The 27,976-nt window shown below is 38.5% G+C and overlaps 1 protein-coding gene across 2 annotated transcripts in view; it reads left to right on the top strand.

The window, feature by feature from the left end:
* Positions 1–27,976, top strand: part of Commd10 (COMM domain containing 10) — a 127,717-nt gene that overhangs the window by 90,125 nt on the left and 9,616 nt on the right. The window contains exon 6 of one of the 2 annotated variants that reach the window (XM_028777205.1): positions 11,297–11,391. The exons of the other annotated variant lie outside the window; for it this stretch is intronic. Within the exon in view, the coding sequence (XP_028633038.1) occupies positions 11,297–11,391 (95 nt within the window). The remainder of the gene's footprint in view (positions 1–11,296; positions 11,392–27,976) is intronic. 2 annotated transcript variants of the gene reach the window in all.

The raw sequence follows: 27,976 nt of genomic DNA on the forward strand, positions 1-27,976 counted from the left end.
AGACTGTACCAAGAGGACCATGGGTAGCTATTCCTTGTGCTCGCAGTTGAACTTGGTAATATGTAAGTCTCCCAGGGAGTACCAGTTTTAAAAGTATGAAGTATCAAGAAGCTGAGGCTTGACATCAGTAGGGTTGGTGAGGGTTACAGTAGAAGCTCCAGCACTGAATACCTCATGGAGAGAAGCTGAGGCTTGGAACCCTATGTCAGGGTCAGAGAACCTGAAGATAGTTGTGGTACTTTAAATTACAAGGGCCCCAAAGTCTCATATATTTGCATGCTTAGAGAAAGGCACTGTTTGAGAAGTATTAGGAGGTGTGGCCTTGTTGGAGGAGGTGTGTCATTGAAGGTGGGCTTTGAGGTTTTAAAAGCCCATGCAGAGTCCAGTCTCTCCCACTCTCTGCTTGGGGATCAGTATGTAGCTCTCAGTTCCTTCTCTAGCAACACATCTGCCAGCTTCCACGCTCTCTGCCATGATGATAATGGACTAAGCTTCTGAAACACTAAGCAAGCCCCTAATTAAATGCTGTTTTAAATAAGAGTTTTCTTGGCCATTGTGCCTGTCTTAAGTGTTACCAGTGCTGTGATGAGACACCAGGGACAAAGCAGCTTGGTGAGGAACATGTTTATTTGGTTTACTCTTCCACATCACAGTTCATCATCCGAGGGAGTCCGGACAGGAACTCAGTCACCTACAGCAGGAACCTGAAGGGAGGAGCTGATACAGAGACTGTAAAGGAGTGCTGCTTAGTGGCTTGCTCCCTATGACTTGCTCAGGTGCTTTCTTATAGAACCCAGAACAACCTGCCCAGGAATGGCACCACCCACAATGGGCTGCCCCCACCCCCATCAATCACTGATTAAGAAAATGCCCTGTAGCAGTGGTTCTCAACCTGTAGGTTGTGACCCCTTTGGGGTCTCATATCAGATATATTGCATATTCAGATATTTACATTGTAATTCATAACAGTAGCAAAATTACAGTTATAAAGTAGAAACAAAAATAATTTTATACTTGGGGTAACCACAACATGAAGAGCTGTATTAAAGCCTCACAGCATTGAGAAGATTGAGAACCACTGCCCTACAGACTTGCCTACAGCCTTGATGGTGGCATTTTTCCAGCGATACTCCTTCCTCTCCAATGACTCTAGCTTGTATCAACTTGACACAAGCTAGCCAGCACACCTGACCCTTTATCAGCTTGACACACAAACACGTCACTATTAAGCCACAAAATTTCCTTTCTTATTCATTCCCATGATCTCATATGAATCATTGAACACCACAGTACACAATAGTCTAAAATTTAAAGGTCCCACAGTTTTAAAAAGTCAAACACTTAAAAGTTCAAGGTTTCTTTAAAATATCCAAACTTTCTTTTAAAATCCAATATAAAACTCCAAAGTCTCTTTATAAGTTTAAACTCTCTCTCAACTGTGGGCTCCTGTAAAATAAAGAAGTACTTTGGGGCTAGAGAGATGGCTCAGTGGTTAAGAGCACCAGATTTTCTTCCAGAGGTCCTGAGTTTAATTCCCAGCACCCACATGGTAGCTCGCAACCACCTATAATGGGATATAAAAGGTCCTCTTCTGGCATGCAGGTATACATGCAGAGTACTCATATATAAATTAATAAATTTTGAAAAAAGCTTTGTTATTTCAAGAGGGAAGACCTGGGCACAGGCCCAGTCACAACCAAATTAAAGCAAAACCAAACTTCAACTGTGTACATTAAACAATATCCAGTATCTGGGGATCTTCTGGACTCCTCCAGAGGACTTGTGTCACTTCTCCAGCTCTAGCCTCTGCAGCACACACAGCTTGTCTTCTAGGCTCCACTGGCTCCATTCCACTGTTGCTGCTGTTCTTGGTGGTCATTCCATGGTACTGGCATCTCCAAAGTGCTGGGGTTTCTACTACAACTGGGCTACCCTTTTACCAGTAGACTCTCTTGGGCTCTCTTTACAGACTCCAACTGTGGCACACAGTGCCAGGCTCTCCATGACCCCTTCAGAACCAGCACCAACTGGGTGACTCTTCCACTATCAAGTTCAGCTGCCAGTACAAGGTACAACCTTGGCCATGTCTAGGACACAGGTTCGTTCTATGTGCTGACTCTGAAGAAACACTTTACTTCCCAGAAATTTTTACCTCTGTGATCTTCGTCTCTCCTTAATCACCACTAATTTCTCAGCTCTAGTTGAACAGCATCCAAAGCAAAGATTTCCCTTCAGTAGTTCTGGTATCTTCTTAATCATCATTGATTCTTCAGTCCCAGCTAACCAAAACCACAGAATCTCAATTCAGAATAACAGATGGCCTCCAATAGTGTCTTTAAACTCCGCTCTGAAACTTCCCAAGCCAGGCCTCATCATCTGCATTGCCCTCTTCTGAGCTCCTACAAAACAGCCCACTCAACACTCAGTAGTTTTTCTAGTCCAAAGTTCCAAAGTCCTTCCACAGTCCTCCAGAACACATGGTCAGGTCTCTTACAATAATACCCCACTGTCCTGATACCAATTTCTGTCTTAGGGTTACTATTGCTTCACAGTAATAGAGCACTGACTAAGACAGTAGCCAAGGAGAGGTTATTAGTGAAGGTATACCTAACTTTAAAGGACATCTTAGCTTTTTGGAGATGTCAGTACCGTGGGATGACCACCAAGGATGGCAGCAGTGGTGGAGTGGCTGGCCTGAGCCTAAGATTCAAGCTGTGTGTGCTGTGGATGGTAGGGCTAGAGAAGTGAAGCCAACAAGGCCCTTTGGAACCCAGAGGACTGTGAGTGGGTCTCTGACTTTGACCACTAAACTTTTTACATTGTTGAATTGTGATTTGATTGTGTTCCTGCCCTGAGTTTTTTACTCTTGAAGTAAGAAAGCATTTGATTTGTTGTTTGTTTGTTTGTAGAAAGGAGCTCACAATTGAGACTTTGGATATTTTGAAGAAAAATTTTCTATTTTGGAGATTCTGAATATTTTAGAGAGACTAAATATTTTAGAAAGACTTTGAACTTTGACAGTGCCTTCAGATGTTTTAAAGACAATGAACTTAGTCTTTGAATTTTCAGAGATGGTGGAACTTTAAAGGTTGGAATGCTTTATATGTCATGGTGATATTAATATGAGGTCTTGGGGACAAACAGGAAGGTTTTATGGTTTAATACTGATGTGTTTGTGTGTTATGTTAGCAAGGAGTCAATTTTATTGGATAGGTTTTTGGTTTTTTGACAACTTAGTACAAGCTAGAGTGATTTTGTCAGGATACACACTTGATTGAGAAAATGCCTCCATGAAATTATCCTATAGGCAAATATGTTGAGCATTTTCTTGATTAATGATTGATGTGGGAGGTCTCAGCCCACTGTGGATAGTACCAACCCTGAAGAGCTGGTCCTGAGTTATATAAGAAAGCAGACTGCGCAAGCCATGAGGAGCAAGCCAGTAAGAAGTGTTCCGTTATGGTCTCTGCTTCAGTTCCTGCCTTCAGTGATGGGACTGTGACATGGAATTGTAAGCTGAAACAACACCTTTCCTCTCCAAGTCACATTTGTTCTGGTATTTTATCACAGGAATAGAAACCCTAAGACAAATGGCATACCCATTTCTGGGCTCTACTTGTAATCTCTCAAATCCATTCATTTTTTTTAATCAGCTCTGCTTTTCTTCAATCAAGAAGTTATTAGAGCACACCGTCCTGTGTGCCACTTATCTGTCGGAATTGGAGCTTCTGTCCTCCAGAGTGTGACAGTGCTGTCTGTAATCCTTTCGCATCTAAATAAAATTCAGTTTGGGTATAAAGTGGCTCTTGAGCTTGGCACAGTTAACCACAACTGGCTTAATTCCTCTTTTCTGGGAAAGGGAGTGTGAATACATTTGTTTTCATTACAGAGTTATTATGTATATCTGTTAAATAATTCTTTAGTAGGACTTGACTTTTAATTTAATTAAAATATCACACTTTATATATTGTTTTATAGATTATACTGAGATGACTACTGAAGTATTCATGTTCCATTGTTACTTCCCAATTGGCTTTCTGTGGGTCCCCTGTTCCGGAGGGCGTCCCACCATGCCACCCAGTCACTCCCAGGTGCTGCACCTGTCTCTTTGTGCTGAGCCGGCTGGTGCTGGGCCGATAAGAAGCCAGCAAGGAGGCAACTTGGTGTCCCAGGCAGGTTCCGGGAGAGCAGATCTCTTCCCAGATGTTACAGCTCTTGCAACAGAAACTCTCGGACATCAGGATGATTCTCGCACACTTTACTTCTCCTGAATAGAGCCCTTATATACAGTTTCGGGGGTGAGTTAGGGTCTGGCAGCAGATAACACCTATTGGCTTAGTCTGAGAGCTTGGAGATACCTCATCTACATGTGGGAGAGCCTGAGGCACTGTTCCTCATCACTGATGGCCATAGACCTCTCTGTGGGAGGGCTGTAGAGGGCTGGAGCTAAATGAAAAGAACCAGGGCCCGGGAGCAGAGCTGAACACCTGCCATCTAATAAAGGTCAAGGGTTCAAGGCCTATGCTCAACCAGGCACCCACCTGCTTCTCACAGCTTCCCTTGAAGAGGTTTAGTTTGTCAATGACAGTTAAATAAATGGTAAAAATAAGCAATCTACTAGCTAATGGTGGGTTTAAAAGATAAGGCCTGGCTATAGTTTACAACTGGCAGTACTCAGGAGGCTGATCTGGAGAATTGGGAGTTCAAGGTCAGAATGGGCTACAAAGTAACATCCTGTCTCCTTTAAAGGGGAAAGAGGAGGAGGTGGTGGTGGTTACTTTGTATTAATCATTTTAGTGGAATACACAGTGCATACTTTACAAAGGAATAGTGTCATTCCCTTCAGCTGAAATTACAAAACATCACCTGTGGCCCCTGCTGCTCTCTCATGCTCTTACTGACTCAGCCAATAGTCATGTTAGTCCTTTTCTGCTGTCCAAAACTGACTCTATTAACTGTTCTAACATTGTATATTAGTGGGCCTGGAGAGCTGGCTCAGGAGTGTGTGGTGCTCCTGCAGAGGATACAGGTTTGGTTCCCAACACCTACATGGGAGCCTACAACTACGTGTGTCTCCGGTTAGAGAGGATCCTGTGCCTTCCTCAGGCCCCCAGGGGTTCCTGCATTACATGATATAGTATGCAGAAACTCATACAAGCAAACACACATGCACATAACTAGTACTTAAATTAATCATTTCAGTAAGATGTATAGTAGGAAACAGAATTAGTGAAGATGCCCTCCTTTGTCTCTCAGTTCTTACCTCACCTTTACATTGGGAGACCCCTCTACATTTTGTATGACTCTGGTTTGTTTGTGTCCATACTTGAAAGTTTCCTTTATAACACAGTGTATTTATGCATTTCTTCACAATGGAAGTAAGCTTGTACTGTGATTCATACATAGATACACGCATATCTGTTGTGTCTATACTTGGATCACAGAGTCTGCTTTCACAGGTAATGGCAAAGTGTCTGTCTGCCGAGCTAGTTGTCCCAGTTTGCTTCCTTTGAGTTGTGGTTTTCATGTTTTCCCATTCTGGCTTTATCTTTAACCAAGGCGTCTCTGATGAAGATAAATTATCATTTTTAATATGAGCTAGTTTTAAAAATTTATCTCTCTTGTTCTTTATTATTTCTTCTTTCTGTTTTATTTAAGAAATAACTCCATTCCGAGTCTATGAAATATTCTCTGGTGTTATCTAAAAATGTTTTCTTTACTCTAGTCTTCCTGTATACCACTAAATTCAGACATATTGATCTTCTATGTATAATTTATTTTAGTGGACTATCTATATATAAAATGACTACAATATATACATATAATTATATATAATACAGTATATGTAATTTTCATAATTATGTATAATACAGCATATATATATATATATATATATATATATATATATATAAATAGCCCAGAAATATAAAAATTAGATAAACATATATATATTCTAGGATTTTTCTGACCATTTTTTATATTGACCATTATAGAATTAAATTAAGTAGATAATTTAAAGTATATAGGAAACTTAACTGCTTAGTAGTCTAACTGGAAAGCTTTTCATGGGAAAATTTCCCTTGATAACAATTTGAGAAAATACACTATCTGCAAGACAAAAGTTATTCTCTACATTTTTTTATGTAGTAATTTCAGAACACTCATATTCTCCGATTAGATATATGGCAGACACTAAATATTTGAGTTTTTCAAAAATGAAGATTTAACTATTTTTGCTTAATTTCTCAACTAACTCCCAAATAGCTCTATTCAGCTAAGGATTTTCTTATTTTGCTTATGAAAAGTGAACGGAAAATGTGGCTACTTGATTTTTTTTAAGGTACTTCTTTTTTTTTTAGGACTTATTTTTCCAGACCATGAGTTTCTGGCTTATGGCAGCTTTCCCCTTGTGACCGAAGGATGTTGCTCACAGTTTCCCTCCCTTTCTGAGAGTCCATGTGTGTTAGATCAGCAGTTATCAACCTGGCCGGTTCACTGAGGGGTCTTAGAAATACGTGCATTTCCTGTTTCTGGAAGAATTGATATTCTAGAGGAAATTTGTCTACTTAAGTTCCTATTTGTTTATTTTACCTTACGCCTGTTCGTCACAGGGCATGGGGTGGGGTGGCTATTTTCAGGATCCTATATAATTATCTTTTAAATTGTTAGCATTTTTCCTTACCTCAAAAATTAATTCTAATGACCTTTTTTTTGAATCTCTATGTGATTGAATGGTCAAAAGACAAACAGTGTTAAAGGGCAGCTTAGTATTAATTGGTTTTTAAGTAGTTGAGGAAGGAGATAGGTTTCCTGGAATTATTTAAGCATCTGGTTTCTTTGTGACTTGCACTAACTGGGCAGTAGTCCTTGCAGGTGATTACATAGCTGTTAGAAGAATTGAATCCTCTTTGATACAGTTTGGCTGTAGGAGAAAAACAATGGTCGCAGTGTTGGGTTGGGCGGCTTTTCCTGAAGTTACTTTTGCTGTTTGCCTGGGTGAGATTGCTGTGCTGGGTGTCTGCCGTGGGAACCACGCCTCATCTCCTTACGACAAGGCCAGGAGCTGTCATTTGCTAAGGGAACTTTTCTTTCTCTCTGTGGTTATTTTCCCCTCCCAGTTATCTTTCTCTTTTCCTAGGTAACTTCCAAACTTCTTTCCGTCTTCCTTATCATTCTTTTTCCAGTGGGTTCTGGAGAATCTCTTGCCTTTATCTTCTCGATTAACAGATCTCTGAGTTCTTTTTCATTTTCAACCTATGGTTTTGGCTATAATTTTGTCATTTCTGTTTTTAAAATTTTGAGCTGTATTTTTTGTTTTTGTTTATTTATTTATTTATTTACTTTATTTTATTGAGTGTACAGTGGAAAAGGGAAAATGGGTCAAGAGGGAGGGAGGAAGAGAAGCAGGAAAGGAGGAAGGAAGGAAGGCAAGAAGGAAGGAAAGAAGAAAGGAAGGAAGGAAGGGCCGTCTTCCCATGCTGAGATGATCCGTGGCTTGGGAAGGAGGGCAGTCAGTCTGTCCTTGTTTTATTGTTTAAACATTTTATTCCTTGTTAGGTATCTTTTCAAAGTTCACAGAGATTAACATCTCTAAGACTTTTTGTGGTGGTGGTTGTTTTTACCTAGTCTTCAGGTTATTTCTTTAATTTGTTGTGTTTGTGTTGTGAAATCCTGCTAGGCTTTCCTCACGTGTTTGGTGATCTTCGTTGTTATATGTGGAATTGAGAGGCTACACTGAGCAGCCGTTTTATACCTGGAGGCTTTTTGTTCTTTAACCCATATCAGAGTCCTTCTTTACTTCATAGGCAGTGTAGTCTTCTTAGACAACTCTTCATCCAATTACTGCAGTTCAGGAGCAGGCTTGGCTGAGAGGTGCCCTTTGCGTGGACCACTGCCATAGGGTTTGAGTTCCCTTCATGCCGGTTATTGCCAGCTCTTTCTGTTTGTAATCCTGTTCCCTGTTCTGGTTCTCCCCACTGTCAGAAATCATGGTTGAATGCATAATGTGTACCTGCTTTTACTGATCAGTCATGGACTTTGTACAACCGATTCTTTTTTGCTTTTTGTAGCTGCAGGATTCTATGATCTGATTACAATCTAATGTTTTCAAATCTCCTTTGATTCATAGTTTACAGAATTTCTTCAAATTGTCTGATTTGAAGTAGCAATCTTTTTTTTTTTTTTGAGCTAGGTTCTCTTATGTCTCAAACTGGCTTTACTTACAATGTAGTTATGTAATTGAGTGTATGATCTTCAATTTATCTTTCTGCTTCCACTCAAATGCTGGGATTACATATATGGGCTACCTTGCCTGACTTATGTGGTGATGAGGTCGGAACCCAGGGCTTTGTGCACGTTGGATTAGGATTCTACCAAATGAGCTACACCCCAGGCCCAATATGCTGTATTTCCCCTCCCTCCCTCCTCCCTCTCTCCCTCCTTCCTTTCCCCCCTCTCTTTCTTTCTCTCTTTCATTCTTTTTTTTTAAATTTAACATAGAGTCTCACTATGTAGCCCTGGTTGTCCTGGAACTCACTATGTAGACAGACTGGCCTCACAAACTCACAGAGATCCACCTGCCTCTGCCTCTTAAATACTGGGGTTAAAGGTATACATCACCACATCCAATTTCCTTTTAAAATTACATTGTTTTGACTTTGAAGGGAAAGGGAAGAGGTAAATGTGCCCTTGTCTCTACTGTGAGCCATTTTCTTTAAAAATAAAATGTAAAAGTACAGTTTGAAATTGCGAAGCCAAAGAGATGATGAAATCATCTTAATAAAATCTTATATAAATATATTTGAAAATGACAAAAATGTGCTGTTTGTAATACTTATTATGAAGGTCATTCAGAATTCATTTCAATTATGACTTCATTTTTCCCCAGGAAAAGAAATTGAACCTAATTATTTTAACAAAATGTATTGGACAGTATTTATTATTGGTCATTCTGTTTAAGAAGAAATTGCTTCAGAGTATCTATTTATCATTAATAAATAAACTATCTTGATATATTAAGTATTCAGGGACCCATTTTACTAAATATGTATGTTATTTCAAAAGTTAAATGTCATTGCAGCCTTATATTTGTAATTTTTAACTTCCCAGTACCAAGATATATAAAAGAATTATTTATTTTGATGGGAATTATGAAAGATTTCATTGCTTTGACTAGGCAAGATTCACTAAAAATCAAATCAAATGCTGAGGCCACAAGAAGACCAAGCAGGACTGGAGAGATGGCTCAGAGGTTAACAGTACTGACTGTTCTTCCAAGGGTCTTGAGTTCAATTCTCAGCAAAACCAACTGTAGTGTGATCCAATGCCCTCTTCTGGTATGTCTGAAGACAGCAACAGTGTACTATCATATATAAAATCATATATAAAATAAATAAATCTTTAAAAAAATGTTTATCTGAAGACCAAGCCTGATGGCCTGAGTTCAGTCTGTAGGTCCTATATTCCAAAAATGGAAAACCTATCCCTGCAAGATATCCTTTGGTGTACACATACGTGCTTTAGCATGGGAATACCCACACATGTACACACAGACATACACAGACACACACAGATACACACACACACATACACACACGCAATAAACATATATAAACAAAGGAAGTCAGATGTTCTATTAATGGTTAGGAATGCTGAAGCAAATGAGTAAACAAACTACTTAAATGGACAGAGTTGTTTAAAACTAATTTTAATTGAATACATTTTAGAAACATTGCAATTTAAGCTTGGGCCCTGAGATTGACTGTCCTATTTTTTATAATTATATTTTGAAGTAAAGTTTGCTAATGTTTAGAAGAAAACATGAAAAGGTTTCATTTGTATATCATTTCATTAGGATCTTTATGGAGTGGTCATTGTGTTTTAATTAAAGTATTCTAAAATGAAGAAAAGTTGTGAAGCCATGTGCTCTCCTTTTGAAAATGTGTTAGTAAGCTTATCTTTGTCCATGTATTGCTTTGTGATGACTAAAAATTTTATTTTTACTTTTTTCTAGTAAAGTCAGAAAAGTAGCTTCTAAAAATTTGTTAATTTTATTTTAAAAGCACACCTGCATCTAAAACGTAGTTTTTAAAGAAAACTACCATACTGAATTAACATTTCTCAGTGCTATCTCATTTGCCAGTATGACTAGTTTTGATTTAAAAAGAAGTTGATTAAAGTGATCAAAACTGTTCATTAAACAAAAAATTTGGATGCAATTAGAAATCATAGGTGCCACCCATGGAGTTCTAAATGGGAAAACCTTAATGGTGATTGCTTTCTTTTCAAGATGTTAACTGATCATGCTAGGCTATTCAGAGGTCTTTCTGGTGAATATCAGCAGTCTTTCTTATAGTTTGGGAGGCACACTTGATGTGTGTGTGCCTTCTTACTGGATTTAGGAAACTCTGTTCTCAAATTGATCAGTACAGCAGGAGGCCCCAAATTTTGCTGCCATGACAGCATCTTTCACTGTAGTGACTTCAGATGACACACTCCTGGCTGTTTTGATTAGAATATCTAACTACTGTCCCTCCCTTTCTTCTCTTTGCTCATTTTATTTTTCGCTCTCTAGTGTACGTGCAGATATCTTGGTTCCATCATGTATATCAGCCAAGCTTCATCAGTCCCAACTAACTTTTTGTTATCTGACTTTTATTTTGGGTTACTGTGTTGCTTAAGGTTCTCTAGACAAACAGAACTGATAGAATGCATCTATTCTGGAGAGATGGGAAGGGAGGGAAAGAGGATTTATTAGGGTGGCTTAGAGATTATGATCTGACTGTTCCAGCAATGGTTGCCTCCAGATGGAAAGTCTAAGAATCTAGTAATTGTTCAATGCTTGGAGGTGGATGTCTCATCTGGTCTTATTTTCCAATCTATACTCCAGTTATATGCTGGAATACCAAGGAAGTAGGCTGGAATGCTATGAGGGAATGTGCTTGCCCATGAGAATTAGCACAAGCAGGCAAAGAACAAGAATTTCCTGCTTCCATGTCCTTTATAAAGGCTGCCACAAGGGTGTGACCCTGATTTAAGGCGGGACTTCCCACCTACCTCAAAAGATCAGGATTTAGGGGGCTGGGTCTTACCACTTCAATCAAGAAAACCCCTTCACAGGTATACCCCTGCTTCTTGGGTTTTAGTTAATTCTACATGTAGTCAAATTGATAATCAAGGATAGCTATCACACTTACCAACTTAGTTTGCTTACTTTAGCCTTAACTAATGGTTTTACAGTGCCGGTTTTTATTTTAAAACCTTTTTTAAAATAGTTTTTTCATTATTTCTTTGAAAGGTTCCTTCTGTGTCTCTTGATCACATTCACCCTACTTCCCCAACTCCTAGATCCACCTCACCACACCCCAGCTATGCATCCAGCTTCATAAGTTTGTGAGTCTGTTTTTTTTTTCTTTCTTTCTTATCTTAATGTAATTAGGTAATTGGATCCAAACCAGTATCCACTCCCTTTTCTCTACATCCTCTCTGGTTCTGAACAAAGAAATCTGAACAGAACAAAGAAATGAGTTCTCAGCATGTTACACCCAGAATCCCAGAAATGTAACTGTTTCTCTCTCTCTCTCTCTGTGTGTGTGTGTGTGTATGTATGTGTGTGTGTATGTATGTGTGTGTGTTTAATTGGTTATTTTATTTATTTACATTTCAGATGTTATCTCCCTTTCCAGTTTCCCTCCACAAGCCTCTTCCCCCTCCTTCCTCTCCCCTCCCCCCTTGTGTTGCCTAATTACTCATGGGTGTAGAGCCTGATCCTTAGCATGGCTGGCCTGCCATTGTCAGGAAGCTGACTCTTCCTCAGCAGATGCCGGTAGTGTCTCATGTGGATAGGACCTTATGCTCACTCCTCCCTCCCCTCCATACTGGGTTGTTTGGCTTGATCTTTCACAGGCTGGCCTTCTCTACATGCTGTCACAATCACTGTGAGGATTGGGGACAATACCCCAACTAGACATCACATGCGAGCAAATAAAAACCCAGTACCAAGAAGAGTTACCTCTTTTTGAGTTACTGGCCATCGTGTTCCCACAGACTTCCAAACACTGATATTGGTTAACTTCCAGAATTTGATGGTAAGACACTATGACTGAAGATATTACTTAAGTTGTAAACATGAAAAAGTCAAATAGATACTGACCTGAAAGCTTCATCCCTACTGGCTGGCTTTCCTAGTGTCAGAAGATGCTGTGCATGCTATTCCACAAGAGTAAAGTATTCACCAGTCACACCATGCTGTGGACTTGCGAGCTCTGTTCTGCATCTTATAGCACTCTCTTCAATCTGTAGTGCTGCTGACCCACCAGTTTACCAGTTTTAGCATCTGGGCTTTGGAAATAATTGCTCTCTCCAGTTTAATCGCTATATTACCTGAGAGTCCTTGAGTACATAATGTATAACATTTATTATTCTAAACCACTTATGTATCATATGTCTTCACCACAAAATTTGAGGCAGTTTACTGCTATTCTTCTTGCTTTAAAGGAAGGCTAAGAATGAAAGGTTAATTACTTTGTATAAAAGGCCACGCAACTAGCAAATGATGGAAATTGAACACTCACACAAACATTTGAACCAGGGAGACCATACTTCAAATCTCTAGATGCTGTATTATTCTGATCAATATTTCCTTTCACCTTGTTCTGTTTGGGTCCAGTTTATGCTTGCAGTTGACTCAAAGTTGACTTAAATACTATTATATTAAAATTTTCCTACATCACTGACAGATGAGCCTAGTATCAGTTAATATAATTTTATCAGAGTGGAAATTGAATACATATTGTAGACAAATTTATGCTGCACTTTGAAATTAAATTGAAAGAATGGCCATTGCAATACTCATGGTTAGATCTAAGAGGACTTAAAGGAGATATGCATGCCTTAATCCTAAGAGGGCTTTATTAACAGCTAGTTTTCATCATTAGCAATTAAGTATGGTATTTAAGAATTGAAGATTGAAATTAGGGCCAGGTTTTTTAATTCAGGCATAGTATTTGCACATATCTAAAACATATACATCATGGTAATTTAGCACATGTGTACAATGCATAATAATCATGTCTGGATAGTAAGAATTTCTGTCTACTCAGTAGTTGTCTTTATTTGTTGGTCATCTTGTACTCTTCAAGTCACTTTTTAAGAACCTCATAAATTAATTTATCCACTAGTTACCCTATTGCACTAAGAACCAGCAAGAATCCTGTTCCACACTGAACATCTTTCTTCTTCCTTCCCCTTGTTATCTATGCAGTCACTAGCATTTGGTTTTTTCTTGTTTTCATATATGTGTATACATATATTGTGAAAATACATAGATGTGTGTATCAAATATGTGCACGCATATAATCAGCATCCCAGACATGGTGAAAAGATGTGCTCTTGTGGTTGTGATGTGGCCCTCTTGCGGTGGTGAAGCTGAGCACGCTCGTGTGTGTCTAGGCAGCTTGTCTGTGTCCTCTGGTGCCTGTTCATCCCGTAGCTCACCTCAAGTGGACTGCTCATTTTGCTGGTGTTCAGGGTTTTAGCCTCATATGTATTTTGAATATTAATCCCTTGTTGGATGAATAATTTGCATTCTCTTTAGATGTTTTTCTTTGCTGTGTAAAAATTTCTTAATTTGATAACAATTTATCTCTTCTTCCTTTTGTGCCTCTAGGGTCCTATTGGAAATGTTGGAACATGCCAAAGTCTGGGAATATTTTGTTTGGTAATTTCATAATTTGAGATGTAACATTTTGAGTTGATTGTTGTAGATTCTGAACTGACAGAATCTGCACTCATTTTTCTGGATATCCAACATGGCTAGCAACATTTACTGATGAGATTTCTTATTTTTTAAGTTTTTGTCAACAATCAATGGCTGTAAGACTGGATTAATTTCTGAGTTTTCTTGCACTGCTGTGCCCCTCGTCTCCCACTGTTTTAAGGCTAGGTCATGACACACACACACACACACACACACACACACACACACACACACACAGAGTTTCCTCCTCCTGGCTCCAGCATCACCCTGACTTTTCTGGGTCTCTTTTGGTCCCATTCAGTTCTAGGATTCTTTCCTTCTTTTTACGTAGAACATTGTTTATGTTATAAAGAAATTACATTGGCTCTATAGATTGCTTTGCATAATTTTCTGACCCTTGAACATAAAATACCTCCTCACTCCTATGTGTACCCTCTATCATTTTATTCATCTGTGCTTTATAATTTTTCCTGTAGATATCTTTTACTTTCTTAGCTACTGTTTTTCTAAATATTTTAACTGTTTTGCTTTCTTAATTTCTTTTTTGGTAACTTCATTGTTAATGTATAAAAATGCTGTTGCTTTCTGTACTCTGACTTTGTATTCCACAGCTGTGCTGAGTTCCTTTATAAGTGCTAACAATTTGGTCATGAACTATATAGTTTCTTCTGTTAGAGAATTGTACCATCCACAAACATGGTTGATTTGATTTTTTTTCTTTACAATTAGGATATCCTTTATTTCTTATAGTTGCTCAGCTGTCCTTGCTGCAACTTCTGTTACTGAATGGAATGAGAAATGAATGTCTTGTTACTGATCTTGTACCATTGGGTTTTTTCAAGTACATTAATTATTATAATGTATAAATGTACCCACTGTAAATTAGATTATTGTCTAAGTGGTAGCTGGCAAGTCTTTGAGTTCCCAAATGTTTTACTCTAAAATAAGCCTTTTATTCTACCACAAAATGAAAGTTATTTTATGACCTTGTTAGCCATCCTGTGGTGATTTATGATGCACGTTGGTCCATTTGCACAGTATTTGGCACTTCTTCTCTCAGATATTTTTCAACCTCACATTTAAAATGGCTAATGAAAGTAAGTATTATTAGGGACCATTTCCCTATTTTTAAAAAGGTAGAATAGTTGAAAACAATGCCCTGGAAATTTACTTTAGTCATCAGCAAAAAGAGCTAAGATAGAAAGGGAAAGCTTGAAGTTCTCATAACTAAAAATATTTTTTAATCATTTCAAAACTGTTTACTGTTGGTTTGATATTGTCATGATTCAAATTTTCTGTGGTTGCTTAAGAATCTCATTAGTAATATATAAGCAAAATTTTGCTTACATACACAATAGGTATTTTAGAAAGTCATTAGTTCATATTTTGTTAATGAAAAATTTTTTTAGTTAATATTAATTAGACATTAAGATGTATTTGAATTGGAGTCATACTTCCTGGGAAGAATTAGGGAGAGCTGGGCTTTACCCAAAGAGTGAGCCTTATTCTCGTCAAAATCATGCCTGACCCTAGTGTGGTCCTGCTGTAGGACCCACCCAGGTCTTCCTTCCCAGTGTGCATTCTCCTCAGATGGCTTCTGATGAATAAATTACAGCATGGGGAACAAAAAAGAATTTTCTTCAACAAATTCATCCTGATATAATTCAGGTCAAATTTTGAATATATGTATAAAGGAAAGGTTCTACTTGATATTCTAGTTCATTTTCTTTAGTAACTACAAAAATTACTGTTTAGAAGAGTTCATCTGGTGAGGGCATCTTTTCACCGGCATCCTAGGTCTGTAATGTGACATTTCATTTCACAGCACCTCCCATAACCATGACCTGCAGGGTAGCACTTAGTGCGCCAAGATTTTATTTTCTGCAACTCTTCTGTCACCTCGTTTATCACTGACTAAGAAACCATTAATTCCAAGTCATAGAAAGGACAAGTCCAGGCTTAATTTTAAAATGGAAGTGTGTGCATTTCCGAGTTCCATGTGTTTGTAATAAGGACCACATTGCTATCCCCTTTAAAGACAGTTAGACCCACACGCTGTGTCCGATTGCTAATGTGTCACTCACCTTGCTTGATAAATAATTTCTTCTGGTCTGGAGTTTGCTGTAGAGAGATATCATTTCTGGCAGATCTTGCAGAATATCTTAAGCTCCCTAAAAAAAAATGTGTCATCTAAATGTAAAACATTCTTATAATCTGAGATATAATCTGAGTTTGAAGTAAGATCACCCTATGGAAAAAAAAAATGACATACAGTCACACAGCCCACCATGAGCAAGTTCTGTCCTTAAATCTCAGTTAAAGCCTGGATTCAGGGCAATAGACATTTCATCTTGTTTTCTTGTGTTGAAAAGGATTAGGAAAATGTTTTATGTTAATGCTATAGCTTAATTTCTGGATTTAGTCAGCACTGAAATGAATTTTATAGAGCCAGTCTGTTACAGACATTTATTTATGAATATTTTTAAAACAGTAATATAGCTGCTTTTTTGGTGGTCTGTGGTCATGAGAAGTTAAAAATAACTAGTTGTGATTTTAACCTGAAGTAACATTATACAAGAAAAGAGGCTAACTCTCCATGCTCTTGCTTAAAGCTGAGTATTTTGTGTGTTGCCCTTTTCCCCTGTAGAAATACTATTTAAAAAGCCATTCTGGTCAGTCATAGGGGCCAAACCTTTAATCCCAGCACTCAGGAGGCAGAGGCAGGTGGATCTCTGTGAGGTTCAGGTCAGCCAGGGCTGACACCCCCCCACCCCCCAGACCGTGTCTCCAAAAACAAAAGTGACAACTGATTTGTGTTTATGAAGTTCGCTCAGACACCTGTGCAAGCATTCTGTTTTTACAAAACCCTTGACTTTTCTTCCAATTAAATGGCATAACTATTTTTTACAACTATTACAGTACATCCCAGCAACCTGACAGGTTTAGATTGGTTAACTCATTAGATCTGATTTACAAGTAAGAATCACTTGTTACTACTTTGGGACTAAACAGGTTTTTCCCTAGAATTTTGGGGGTCACTGGGGAGCTGCTTTTATCATCTTCAGTGTTCCTCTCCTGTTCTGGACTTCCAGTCCTAGGCTGTACATGCTTAACAAACACTCCAGCAACCAAGCTTCACCCCCAGCCAGAAGTAACTTGTATTTACACTGTTCTCAAGCCTTTTAGGGAATGTTCTGTCTTAATTCCCTCTTCCATTAGCCTATGATGATGAAGCAGCCATATGTGACCCACATTCACAGGCTAATATGCTGGATAAATGCTATCACTATTTTGGCATTTTCCCACATTCAGGTAGGAAATGCCTTTGTTTATTTTCCAGCACAATATTGAGTTCAAAATTATTATTGAGAACTTCTTAGCAGAGTATTTTAAAGTTAGTTTTATTAAGTTGGCCTGGATCACAAAATTCATTAACATTAATGACTAAGCTAGCAAAGCACTTAGCCTCTCTAATCAGTAACAGATACAAAGCATTAAACCAAATGTAAGACTTGGTTACGCCGTGAGTCATTCCAGCATGGCCACATGTCATAAGCAGAAGGAGAACAGCCTCCCGGAATGTTTCCCAGCCAACTTCTGGCTTCTTACTGAATTTCCCAAACTCAAATACATTTCTATTGACGTCATATGAATACATGAAATAAAATACTTGGGATTAACCACTAGTGGTTTGAGAAAAGCTCCCAAACTCCATTACTAATAAGCCATTAAAAAGAGAGAGAGAGAGAGAGAAAGAGAGACCGACCTTGGGAACACACTTTTCTTTTTTGAACATGTCAATATTAAAATTGCATTCATTCATTAAGTTGACTAGTCATTACTGGCATTTGTGAAATTCATATAAGCGGCTGGGTAGTGGATTCTGTTTATCCCAAGCCTCTGAAACTGTCATCAGCCTTTCTTATAAAACAGAGAAGTGTCAGAGGACAGCGAAGGCCTGACATTTTCACTTTGAAATGAGCAATTATGTTGTTGATTCAGATCCCACTTACTCAGAGTGGATAAACAACACGTCCTTCTTACAGGCAGCCTGAGCGCAGTGAGCACGGCCAGTGCTGCCCAGGTGACTCTGGGAAATAGAACTAATAATCTAAGACATCGTGACAAAAGTGATTAGCAAACCTCCCTTAAAAGCTAGATCATAAATAGGTCAGGCTTGCTGAATACTCAGTCCTGTGACTGATACGGAAGTAGCCATGGCCAATGTACAGCCATAGACAGTGCAATAAATGAGAATGGCTGTGATCCAGTAAGCCTTTATTTTAGAAAACTAACAGCCATTCTGGTGTGACATCTGGGTTATGATGGATCAACCCCTGGTCACTGAATGACCTTGCTCTCTATTAGCCACTGGGGATACTGGGCTTAGCCTCTCCCCGCCATGCCACCAAACAAGCTTTTGTTGTTGCCAGTAACATCCAACCTTGTCAGTGAGTCTAGAATAAACGTTTACTGCTCTTTGTTTTCATTGGGTGACTGTGCACTGTTACTGTCCCAGTCATTCCTCTTGGAACACTCTCCAGGAGCAATGACAGCACTTTTTTTTGGTTTTTCCCTTAATGGTTCTGACTTCAGCATTTACTCTCAATCTTCTCCACTTACTGTCTTGTAGTCTTTAACTCAAATTGTTAACTGCTCCCCTGTCCTAAAGCCTTCAAGTTTATGTCTCTAACCCAGGTCTCTAAACCTGAAGGGTTTATATATTAAATAGCTTGCAGATTTTTTTTCTGCTTGATTATCCAAAGATACTTCCAAATCAACTTGTACTAACTTGAACTCATAGTTCCTGCTCTTTGTTTGATCGTTGCACATTTTGCTTCATTCAACTTAACACAAGCTGAAGTCATCTGAGAGGCGAGAACCTCAGTTAGGACAAGGCCTTCATAAGGTTGAGCTGAAAGCAAGCCCGTAGGGCATTTTCTTAATTAGTGGTTGATGGAGAGCTCCCAACTCATTGTGGGTGGTGCCATTCCTGAGCTGGTGGTCCTGGGTTCTATAAGAAAAAGACTGAGCAAGACAAGATGAACAAGCCAGTAAGCAGCACCCCTCCATGTCCTCTGCCTCCAGGTTCCTGCCCTGTTTGAGTTTTCGTGTCCTGACTTCCTTTGATGATCAACAGTGCTATAAAAGATTAAGCCGAATAAACCCTTTTCTCCCCAGCTTGTTTTTTTGTTTTGTTTTGTTTTTTTTTGTTTGTCATGGTGTTTCATCACAGCAATGGAAACCCAAGACAACCAACCCCGAAGCCTTTACGTTCTTCCTTTACCCTCATCCTATCTAAGCCAACGGGTCTACTTCATCTTTTATCCGCGCCTGATGCTTGTCTTTCACTCTTACTGGATTTTCCTGATCTTATTTCTTAAGTGCATGTACTTCTTTTAATTTTCTACTGCACTGACCCTAGTCCAGACCTCTGTTACCTCTAGTTTAGATTATTATGACAGTAGCCTACTCCCTCTTAATGGTCTTCCTACCTTGCCTTGCCCCCAAGAATTTATCTTTCTGACCTTGGATTACCTGTCATTTCTATTAGGATCTTGAATTTCCAGTGTCTTGACTGTTACAGCATTCAAATTATTTTGTTCTTTCTGTTGATCTCTGTTACTCATTTAAGTTCAAGTAAAGCAAAAGCTATGTATGTTTATCATTGCTCTAGCCTTGATACCTTAGCATGTTGCTTATGAACATAAGCATGTTCATGTTGAAAAATGAAATTATCTAAAACTCCCAAACCATACAATATGTACAAATATATACAATATTGTATAATATTGTATACAATATTATACAAATTGTCAAAGAGCCAAAACATATCTAAAGAGTTAGACTTGCAAGGTTAAAGGAAATATGTAATCAGGAAGTTAAATTCATGAATTCAGTAAAAAGGTCATAGTTCATATGGGTGCTTTACCAGTGTTAGACCTTGGTCATTATGGTTGATGCTGCAGTTGGCCAGATTTGCTCTGAGCTATGTTAACATGTATGCACATAATCCTGTACTTAAAATCATGGAGCTCAGCCCTAGCTTTATTGAATCCTGGCTTTCAGAGGAAATGTTAAAAAAAAAATAAGGAAATGGAATCAATTTGGGTAGTGTAAGACTGTTTCTCAGACACTTTCACTTTCAAAGTTAATTCTAGACGTTGGTTTTACAGGTCAGAAATCCCCAGTGGAGGAGGAATGGGGAAGATTAACCTATAATGTCTGTATTCTACATTAGATACTGGATATTAATATATGTGATACTGCATTGACATTAAGGGGATTGCTACATGGTGTGAAAGCTTCGATTGCAGTACATCATAGCAAGAACTATCAGAAATCTCACTGTGTACGAGGATCGAAGCAGGGGTCTAGGGCAGTGGGAGTTGAGACGTCTCAAACAAGGTTTCACAGAGGAGGTGACATTTCAAGAGTCTGAAATATGAGTAACAGGTCTCTCCTTCGTAGTTGTTCATATTTATTTTAAGATTACTTGTTCTGAAGTGCTAGGCATTTTCACTGTGGGTCAGTGATAAAGTTGAATTTGCCCTTTAAATAGTGCTTTTAAAAATGCATTGCTAATGTAGATATAGTTGAAAAGCTGAGAAGCATTTACTAACAAGAGTGATAAAAGGTATTAACTAACTAGCATTAACCTGGCGAACGTAAACATAATCCATTGTTCTTTACATCTATGACTCCATATATGAAATAAATTAAAAATGTAGATACATGATCACATAATTTCATTTCTCTTAGGTTTATTACTTTGAAAATATATGTTGAAAACTCATACATTAAAAATAGTTTTATTTAAAATAGCATCTTTATTATAAGGAAAGTGAAAATACTCAAGGTGGTTGAGGTGAGATTGCCTAAAACTAAAGGAAGCTCAGTATCTTCACAGTTTAAGTACAGGTTTACCGCCTTAGTTGTGTTAGCATCTTACAGGTATGTACTTAGGTATATTACAGGATTATGCTAATAAATCTTACTAAGCCTGATGGCCGAGCTGTTCTTACAGTGACCTTACAATAGAAAAAAACCACAGATCAGAAAAGCACTGAGCTGTCTCCCCCAGTGTTGCTTTTCCTTTCCATAGTGTCTCTCAAAATCCAAAACATTACAGATCAGTTTAAGAGCATAGGCTTCTGGGGCCTTGTTACCTGGTTAGAACTCTGACTGCTACCCTGCTTGGTTGTGAGGACTTAAGTAGCCTAAACCAATCTCTTGGTGCTTCAGATTCCTCACAGCTAAGGAAGATAATTCTAGCTCATGGGATTGATGTGGGAATTCAATTAGTTCATAGGTATGAAGCACCTAGCATAATGTGGCTGGTGCATAGTAAGTATTATGCTTGCAGTTATTACTTAAATTATTAATTGTACTTTACTTTCTGTGGCGGTTTGAATAAAAATGGCTCCATAGGCCCATAAGGAGTGGCACTATTAGGAGATGTGGCCATGTTGGAGGAGGTGTAGCTTTGTTGGAGGAGGTGTGTTGTGTGTTGGTGTGTCTCTCATTCATATATATATGTGTGTGTGTGTGTGTGTGTGTGTGTGTGTGTGTATATATGTATATATATATGTATATTTATATATATGAGATACTTCTCTTGATGTCAAGCAGCATACTGTATGGTATGAAAACTTACACTGTAGCACACTGCTGCAAGACCTATCAGAAATCTCACTGTGTACGAGTAACTAAGCAGGCTTCTAGGGTGGTGGGAGTTGGGAAGACTCAAAGAAGGTTTCACAGAGGAGGTGACATTTCAAGAGTCTAAAATATGAATAACAAGTTTCCAGGAGGAGGAAAAATACTTCCTAACATTATTTTTTAAAATAAATAAAATGTGTTTGTGAGTCATGTTCATGTGCTATTACATATTTTAATTGTCAAAGAAAATAAAATTATCAGTATTTTTGTTCTATACTGTATTTAGGCATATGCTTTATCATACATGACTTATTAGATCTGAATTATAAAACCCAATTCCAACAATTTCAGTTACTTAATTGGGCTTTTTTTTTCTTAGCGTTACATACTATGTGGATATGTCATGGAAACACAGAAAAATTAGTCATAAAATATCACCATACATGATCGTATTAAATTTTTATATTGTTTTCAAAATAGGCAAATCAATAAAGACTAGATTACTGTCTGCCCAGGGCTTGAAGGTAGGGAGCAGAGTAATTAGCAGTGTTAGCAGGCAGTGGCTAGAAGTCTGGAGTTGCTTTGAGGTGGTGAGAATATTCTAGAATTAACTGTGAAGCATAGCCTTGTGACTGAATTACTCACTCTGAATGAATGAATTGAATAACATTAGAATTTCTATAAAACTGCTATTAAAAATGTAAGTTGAGTTCTTCCGTGTTACTTATTCTCACCTGTAAAGCATACATTGCATCTCTGTCTCGAGTATCATGGTACAGACTGAGTTATTCAGTGGTGGTGTCTGTGGTGAGCTCATGGTGGCTGCCACGGACTAACATATTAGACATAAACTGAGAGCACTGTTGCTGAGCTCTTGGCTGAGGATTAGAAATGCACCAGCTTGTTAAAGCCACTTACTTTTGTGGGTTATGCATCATTAGTTCAGTTGATTCCAGGATGGTGTTACAATTACAGTTCACAAGGATCTAATGGGTATAGGACCATGATTTCAGTTATGGTCATAATATGTTCCGAACTGTGCTTTGGCGGGTTAAAGTGCCCTCTGGACAGTTGCTGCTTTGATCCTATCATATGTTGTTTTTATACCTGACTGACTGTCTTTAGGAATTTGAGTTCGTAGGTATTTGGGATGAAATCAGTACTTCCTGTTCCACGGCAGTTAATGCTGGATTGTCAGCTACTTGTGGGTGATTAAGTACACTTCATAACTGAAGTGAGTGCTGAGTTTATCTTTTTCATTCTGCTGAAGCACCTTCTAAGCAGATAAGTGTAAATGGTAACTTGATTTTGAGATGGAGGGGACACACTGGTCCTCTTTCCTTTTTTTTTTTTTTTTTTTTTTTGAGGAATCAAATCAGTTGGACATAGTGGTTCATGCCTATAGATTCTAGGAGATGAGTCTTCCCAGACGAGGAAGACAACATGAAAAATAAAGAAAAGGGTTAATTAGGCAGAGAGATGGGGAGAAGGAAGGAGCAGGCATATCCTTTAACTATATGTTTTTGTACATGGTTGACTATGGTAGATTATTTAATTTAGGACAAATATAAAGTAGTTTTCAAAAGTTTGAGTGTATCACACAGATTTTTTTTCCCTCTAACTACAATACTTATTTTAAGAAGAGAACAGATTCCAAAATTTGGCTATTGAACTCCAAGTCTTTTGGAAGCAGTGAGTCTAACTTAGCATTTGTTGTATACCCAGAGTCCCTCAACCAGGATACTAAAGCATTCTTGGAAGTCATACAACTATTCCAAATGATAATGCTTCAGTAGGAGTGCTTATGATTATAATAATGTCCATTTTCTAGAAAACATAAAGCATCACCTATAGTATTTAATACATTCTGAATTGCCACTATTTAAAGAGCTTCATGTAAGGATATTTAAAACTTCTTATCTGGCTGATTAGATTCAGCAACCATGGCTAAATATGTCTACACCAAAGCTGAATATCATAATGACATATTGACACACACGTAATACATTGCAGTCAATGAATGGGATACATTTTGATTGGCTCCAAGTGTATGTGCAGTACACTGTCCACCTTAAAGAAGAGAGATCTGCTGGTGAGACTGTCACATGCTTTAGCTCTATCTGTAGAAGAGTAAAATATCCACTAACCAGAGTGAAGAGTGTTTTGCAGATCATAGGTCAAACAGCCAGGATAGATTGATACCCAATTAAATGTAGTGAAAATGTACATACACTGTTCTACAACTTTTTGTTACTTAAAGATTTCTGGCCACAATGGCTTGTACCATGTTGGCAGCAAAACTACTACATTTTCTTTTCAGGTAGGTATTGTAAAACACCAGATTTTCTGCTTTAACCAGTTTGAGGTTAAGAGTCATTTTTCTCCCAAATTTATTGAGAATCAATAGTTATTGGTTAGTGGCTATATAATTAGGCCAAATATTTTCTAAATAGAGTCAAGTACTATAACTGAATTGAAAAATATTGCCATCCTGTACACAAAATCCTCTTTCTGGTAGACTCCATGATCAGCGTGTTTCCAGAGGAAGATGATTTGGTGTCAGCTGAAGTGTGTGGGAGAGTATATGCATGTGTGCACATACATTCTGTTGGGATGCTACTAGAGAGCCAAGAATCACAGAGATGAAACCCAGAAGATAGTGTGAGATTCTGCTGGTACTTTCCTTGGTACTACATCCATCTGTATGCAAGATGGTGCCAGAAGTTGAGTCTTTCAGCAACTTGGGAGAAATTTTGGTGAATGCCACACTAATGAGCATGAGTTTGCTTTTGCAGTTTGTATGCTATTGTATTCTGAAGCAGATAAGCATTTGACAAGATTTTTTTTTTAAAGATTTATTTATTTATTATATATGAGTACACTTGTAGCTGTCTTCAGACACTCCAGAAGAGGGCATCAGATCTCATTACAGATGGTTGTGAGCCACCATGTGGTTGCTGGGATTTGAACTCAGGACCTCTGGAAGTGTAGTCAGTGCTCTTAACCACTGAGCCATCTCTCCAGCCCTTGACAAGATTTTTTAAAAAGTTGTAATATGATTGGTTGATTTAACCTTGAGAAGAGCTTTCTGTGGCTTGCCTCCTCTGTATTGGTTGCATATGTCTTTTTTAACTTCTGTCGTCTTTGACATAAGCTCAGGTTCTCAGAATGCCTCCTAATGGAGCAGCATCATGGCTATGAGTTCTGGGAAACTGCTGGACTGGGCAGTGTTTTCCATGAGACTTCGGAAGCAACAGAAGTCAGCTCCGCACCCTGTGATGATGACCATTTCTATTGCTGCATTCTGTATCTCATATCTTCATTGAATTAACACTCTTTATTCCTTTGTTTGAAATTAAGTTTTAAATTTACAATATTATGTAGCTTTTGTGAAAATTCCACAGTGGCTTATTTTGTTGTATTTGTTTTGTTTTTATTATCAGAGACAAGACATTTCATTAAAGTTTTTTTCAGCATATTTTTGGGAAATTGAAGCCTTTATCCTTACATTTTGTTTCTTTTTACTTAAGCTAGTTAGACACTTCACAACCTATATTTATTAGTCATTTTACCATCATACTAGTTCATATATATTTCTGTGTTAAGTGAAAATCATTGTGCATATTAATGGAAAGAGGATTCCCCCAGTCCTCTGAACCATCTTGACGTTCAAAACAAAGTCTGCATCCACCTTAAGCCACATTCATGGGACAGTGCACGGATGATGGCTTGTCTGTTTCTGTTATTTGTATGCTTTCTTTCTTTTGTCTTCATAGAGCAGGTTTCTTCACAACACTTAGGAGATGAAGCAAGGTTACTAGTAAAGCACTTTCTAACTAACGTTTTGTGTTTTAACTACCTGAGTCCAGAGGCTTCATTTGCCAATGCAGGTATAATTTTCAGTATCCTTAAGTCTTAAGACAAGCAAACAAAAAATGCCTTGGGAGATGAAGCTGCTTCATATCAATAATACACATGTAGCTCAGAGATTCTTGAACAATCAAATGCTGTGGGTGAGAGAAAAAGCCAATGGTTGTACATTCAGAGTTCATAGCTTCTTTGTTCTGTTCAGAGCTGACATTGTATTGATCCTTTTTCAACAATAATACTTGATAAAGACAGTAAGTCACTAATGGTAAATATGCTGAAATATATTTACAGTTATCTCTAGTTGCATATAGTACACCCATAAAATCTACAGAGATATTTACTCAATCAATGATGCCTAATGATGTTTGTTCAGTGAGCTCATTCAGTAGGGTGGAATATTATTTACATGCTTTCTGCCTAGTTTCCTCTCCCAAAAAGAAAACCTCTCCAGGGACCCACCAAAGTGTTTTCGGTCCTACAGAACAAGAGCTGGTAGTCTTTCTCTTGTAGGAGTACATTGCCTTTATGGCCCTCTAAGTGAAAGGATAATTGTAACAACTCTAATTTTGATACTCAATTTAGGTTTGAAAGTAAAGCAATATACATATCAGTTCTTATCTGGGTTATTTTTATTATTTCTGCCTAGATAATTTGTGACAAAATTGGTGCATTTCTCTTTTCAAAATGTATTTGTGTTCCTCACTAATGGGAAAGCAGAAGATATTTTTAGTGTCATCTTTCATCAAGTCAGACCTTTCTGAAGACCTGAGTAAATTCTATTTCCATGGGAATTTTGCTAATGGGCACAAGCAACATTATCCAAGCTCTGGTGGATAAGATTACAAATTAAAAATGAAGAAGGATAGAAAAAGTGATCTTTCTCAAAATGATAGCAGAGAAATGCTTGTTCATTTTCATTTTGCTGTGTTTTCAGGTCAAGTACAAAACATCTGAGTTTGGTGTATTAAAGTACACGGTCAGCCCCAATGGTAGAATTCATAAGTGGATTTTTAGCTGTAATCTTACATATAAGGCAGGAGAGGGAGAGAGGAAATCTTCTAGTCTCTGTCTGTCTAGTTAACAGTGACATCAGTGATGTTAGTGACAGAAAAATCAAAGGTTGAAGGCATATTTTAAAACAAGCCACCTGCTTGATTGTTTGTATACCAACTTACTGATTCATTGTAATATATAACCAGTAATTCAGTGTGGTAAATAACACACTTCAAAATAACATGTAGAGAGTATGTATAAAGCTGAAGTTACCGAGTATTTATCCAGAACTTCCTTACTCTAACTATTGAGCCCTAGGCACATTATTTTCTTGTGTTCTGTGCTTTCGCAGGGTAGTCTCGTCCACTCAGTTTTAAGTGTCAGTGACTCCCAAGTGTCTTTCTCTTCCTAGCTGTCTTTCCCAGACCTATGTTTTCTGGGTAATCTCTGCCTTCCTAGCCCTTCTTTTTGATACACCTTCTGAATCTGCTGCCTTGTAGTACTGATTTCAGTTCTGTCCTTCTGACATCTCTTTCCAGCAAACTGGCAGCTGTTCTTCATCTTTCTACGCCTTATGACTTCCTAACCCCACCCCAGACTGATCATAGAATGTTATTTCTTGTACCTGTGAACAGTCTCTTGCTCTGTCTGTCCTATCTGTTTCTCTCTCTCTCTCTCTCTCTCTTTCTCTCTCTCTCTCTCCCTCCCTCCCTCCCTCCCTCCCTCCCTCCCTCTCTCACACACACAGGCACATGCACACGCACACACACATATGTGTGCATACACATACATGCACGCGAGCACTTTTCTCTGTCACTCTAACCTTCAGATTGAGTCATCATTTCTTTTTTTCTTTTTTATATTCCTTCTTTTTATTTAATCTTTTTTTTTACACTCCAGATTTTATTCCCCTCCTGGTCCACCTTATGTCTGTTCCACATCCTGTACCTCCTCCCTGGCCCCTGTCTCCACGAGGATGCCACTCCCCAAGACCTCTAAATTCCCTGGGGCCTCCAGTCTCCAGGGTTAGGTTCATCTTCTCTGACTGAACCCCAGACCCGGCAATCCTCTGCTGTATATGTGTTAGGGACCTTATATCACCTGGTGTATGCTGCCTGGTTGGTGGCTCAGTGTCTGAGAGATCTCGGGGGTCCAGGTTAATTGAGACTACTGGTCCTCCTACAGGGTCACCCTCCTCCACAGCTTCTGTCCATTGGGTGGGTGTAAATATCTGCATCTGGCTCTTTTAGTTGCTTCTTGGGTCTTCTGGAGGGCAGTCATGATAGGTCCCTTTCTGTGAGTGCTTCATAGCCTCAGTAATAGTGTCAAGCCTTGCAGCCTCCCCTTGAGCTGGATCTCACTTTGGGCCTATTGCTGGACCTTCTTTTCCTCAGGCTCCTCTTCTTTTCCATGCCTGTAGTTCTTTCAGACAGGAACAAATATGAGTCAGGGTTTTAACTGTAGGGCGGCAACCCCCCCCCCCCATTTGATGCCCTGTCTTCCTGCTGGAGGTGGGCTCTACAAGTTCCCTCTCCCTACTGTTGGGCATTTCATCTAAGGTCCCTCCCTTTGAGTCCTGAAAGTCTCTCATCTCCCAGGTCTCTGGTGCATTCTGGAGGGTACTCCTATGTCCTACCTTCCGAGGTTGCCTGTTTCCTTCCTTCCTTCCTTCCTTCCTTCCTTCCTTCCTTCCTT

The sequence above is a fragment of the Grammomys surdaster genome, unplaced genomic scaffold (assembly GCF_004785775.1).
Source record: "Grammomys surdaster isolate TR1022 unplaced genomic scaffold, NIH_TR_1.0 278, whole genome shotgun sequence".
Taxonomy (NCBI): Eukaryota; Metazoa; Chordata; class Mammalia; order Rodentia; family Muridae; genus Grammomys; species Grammomys surdaster.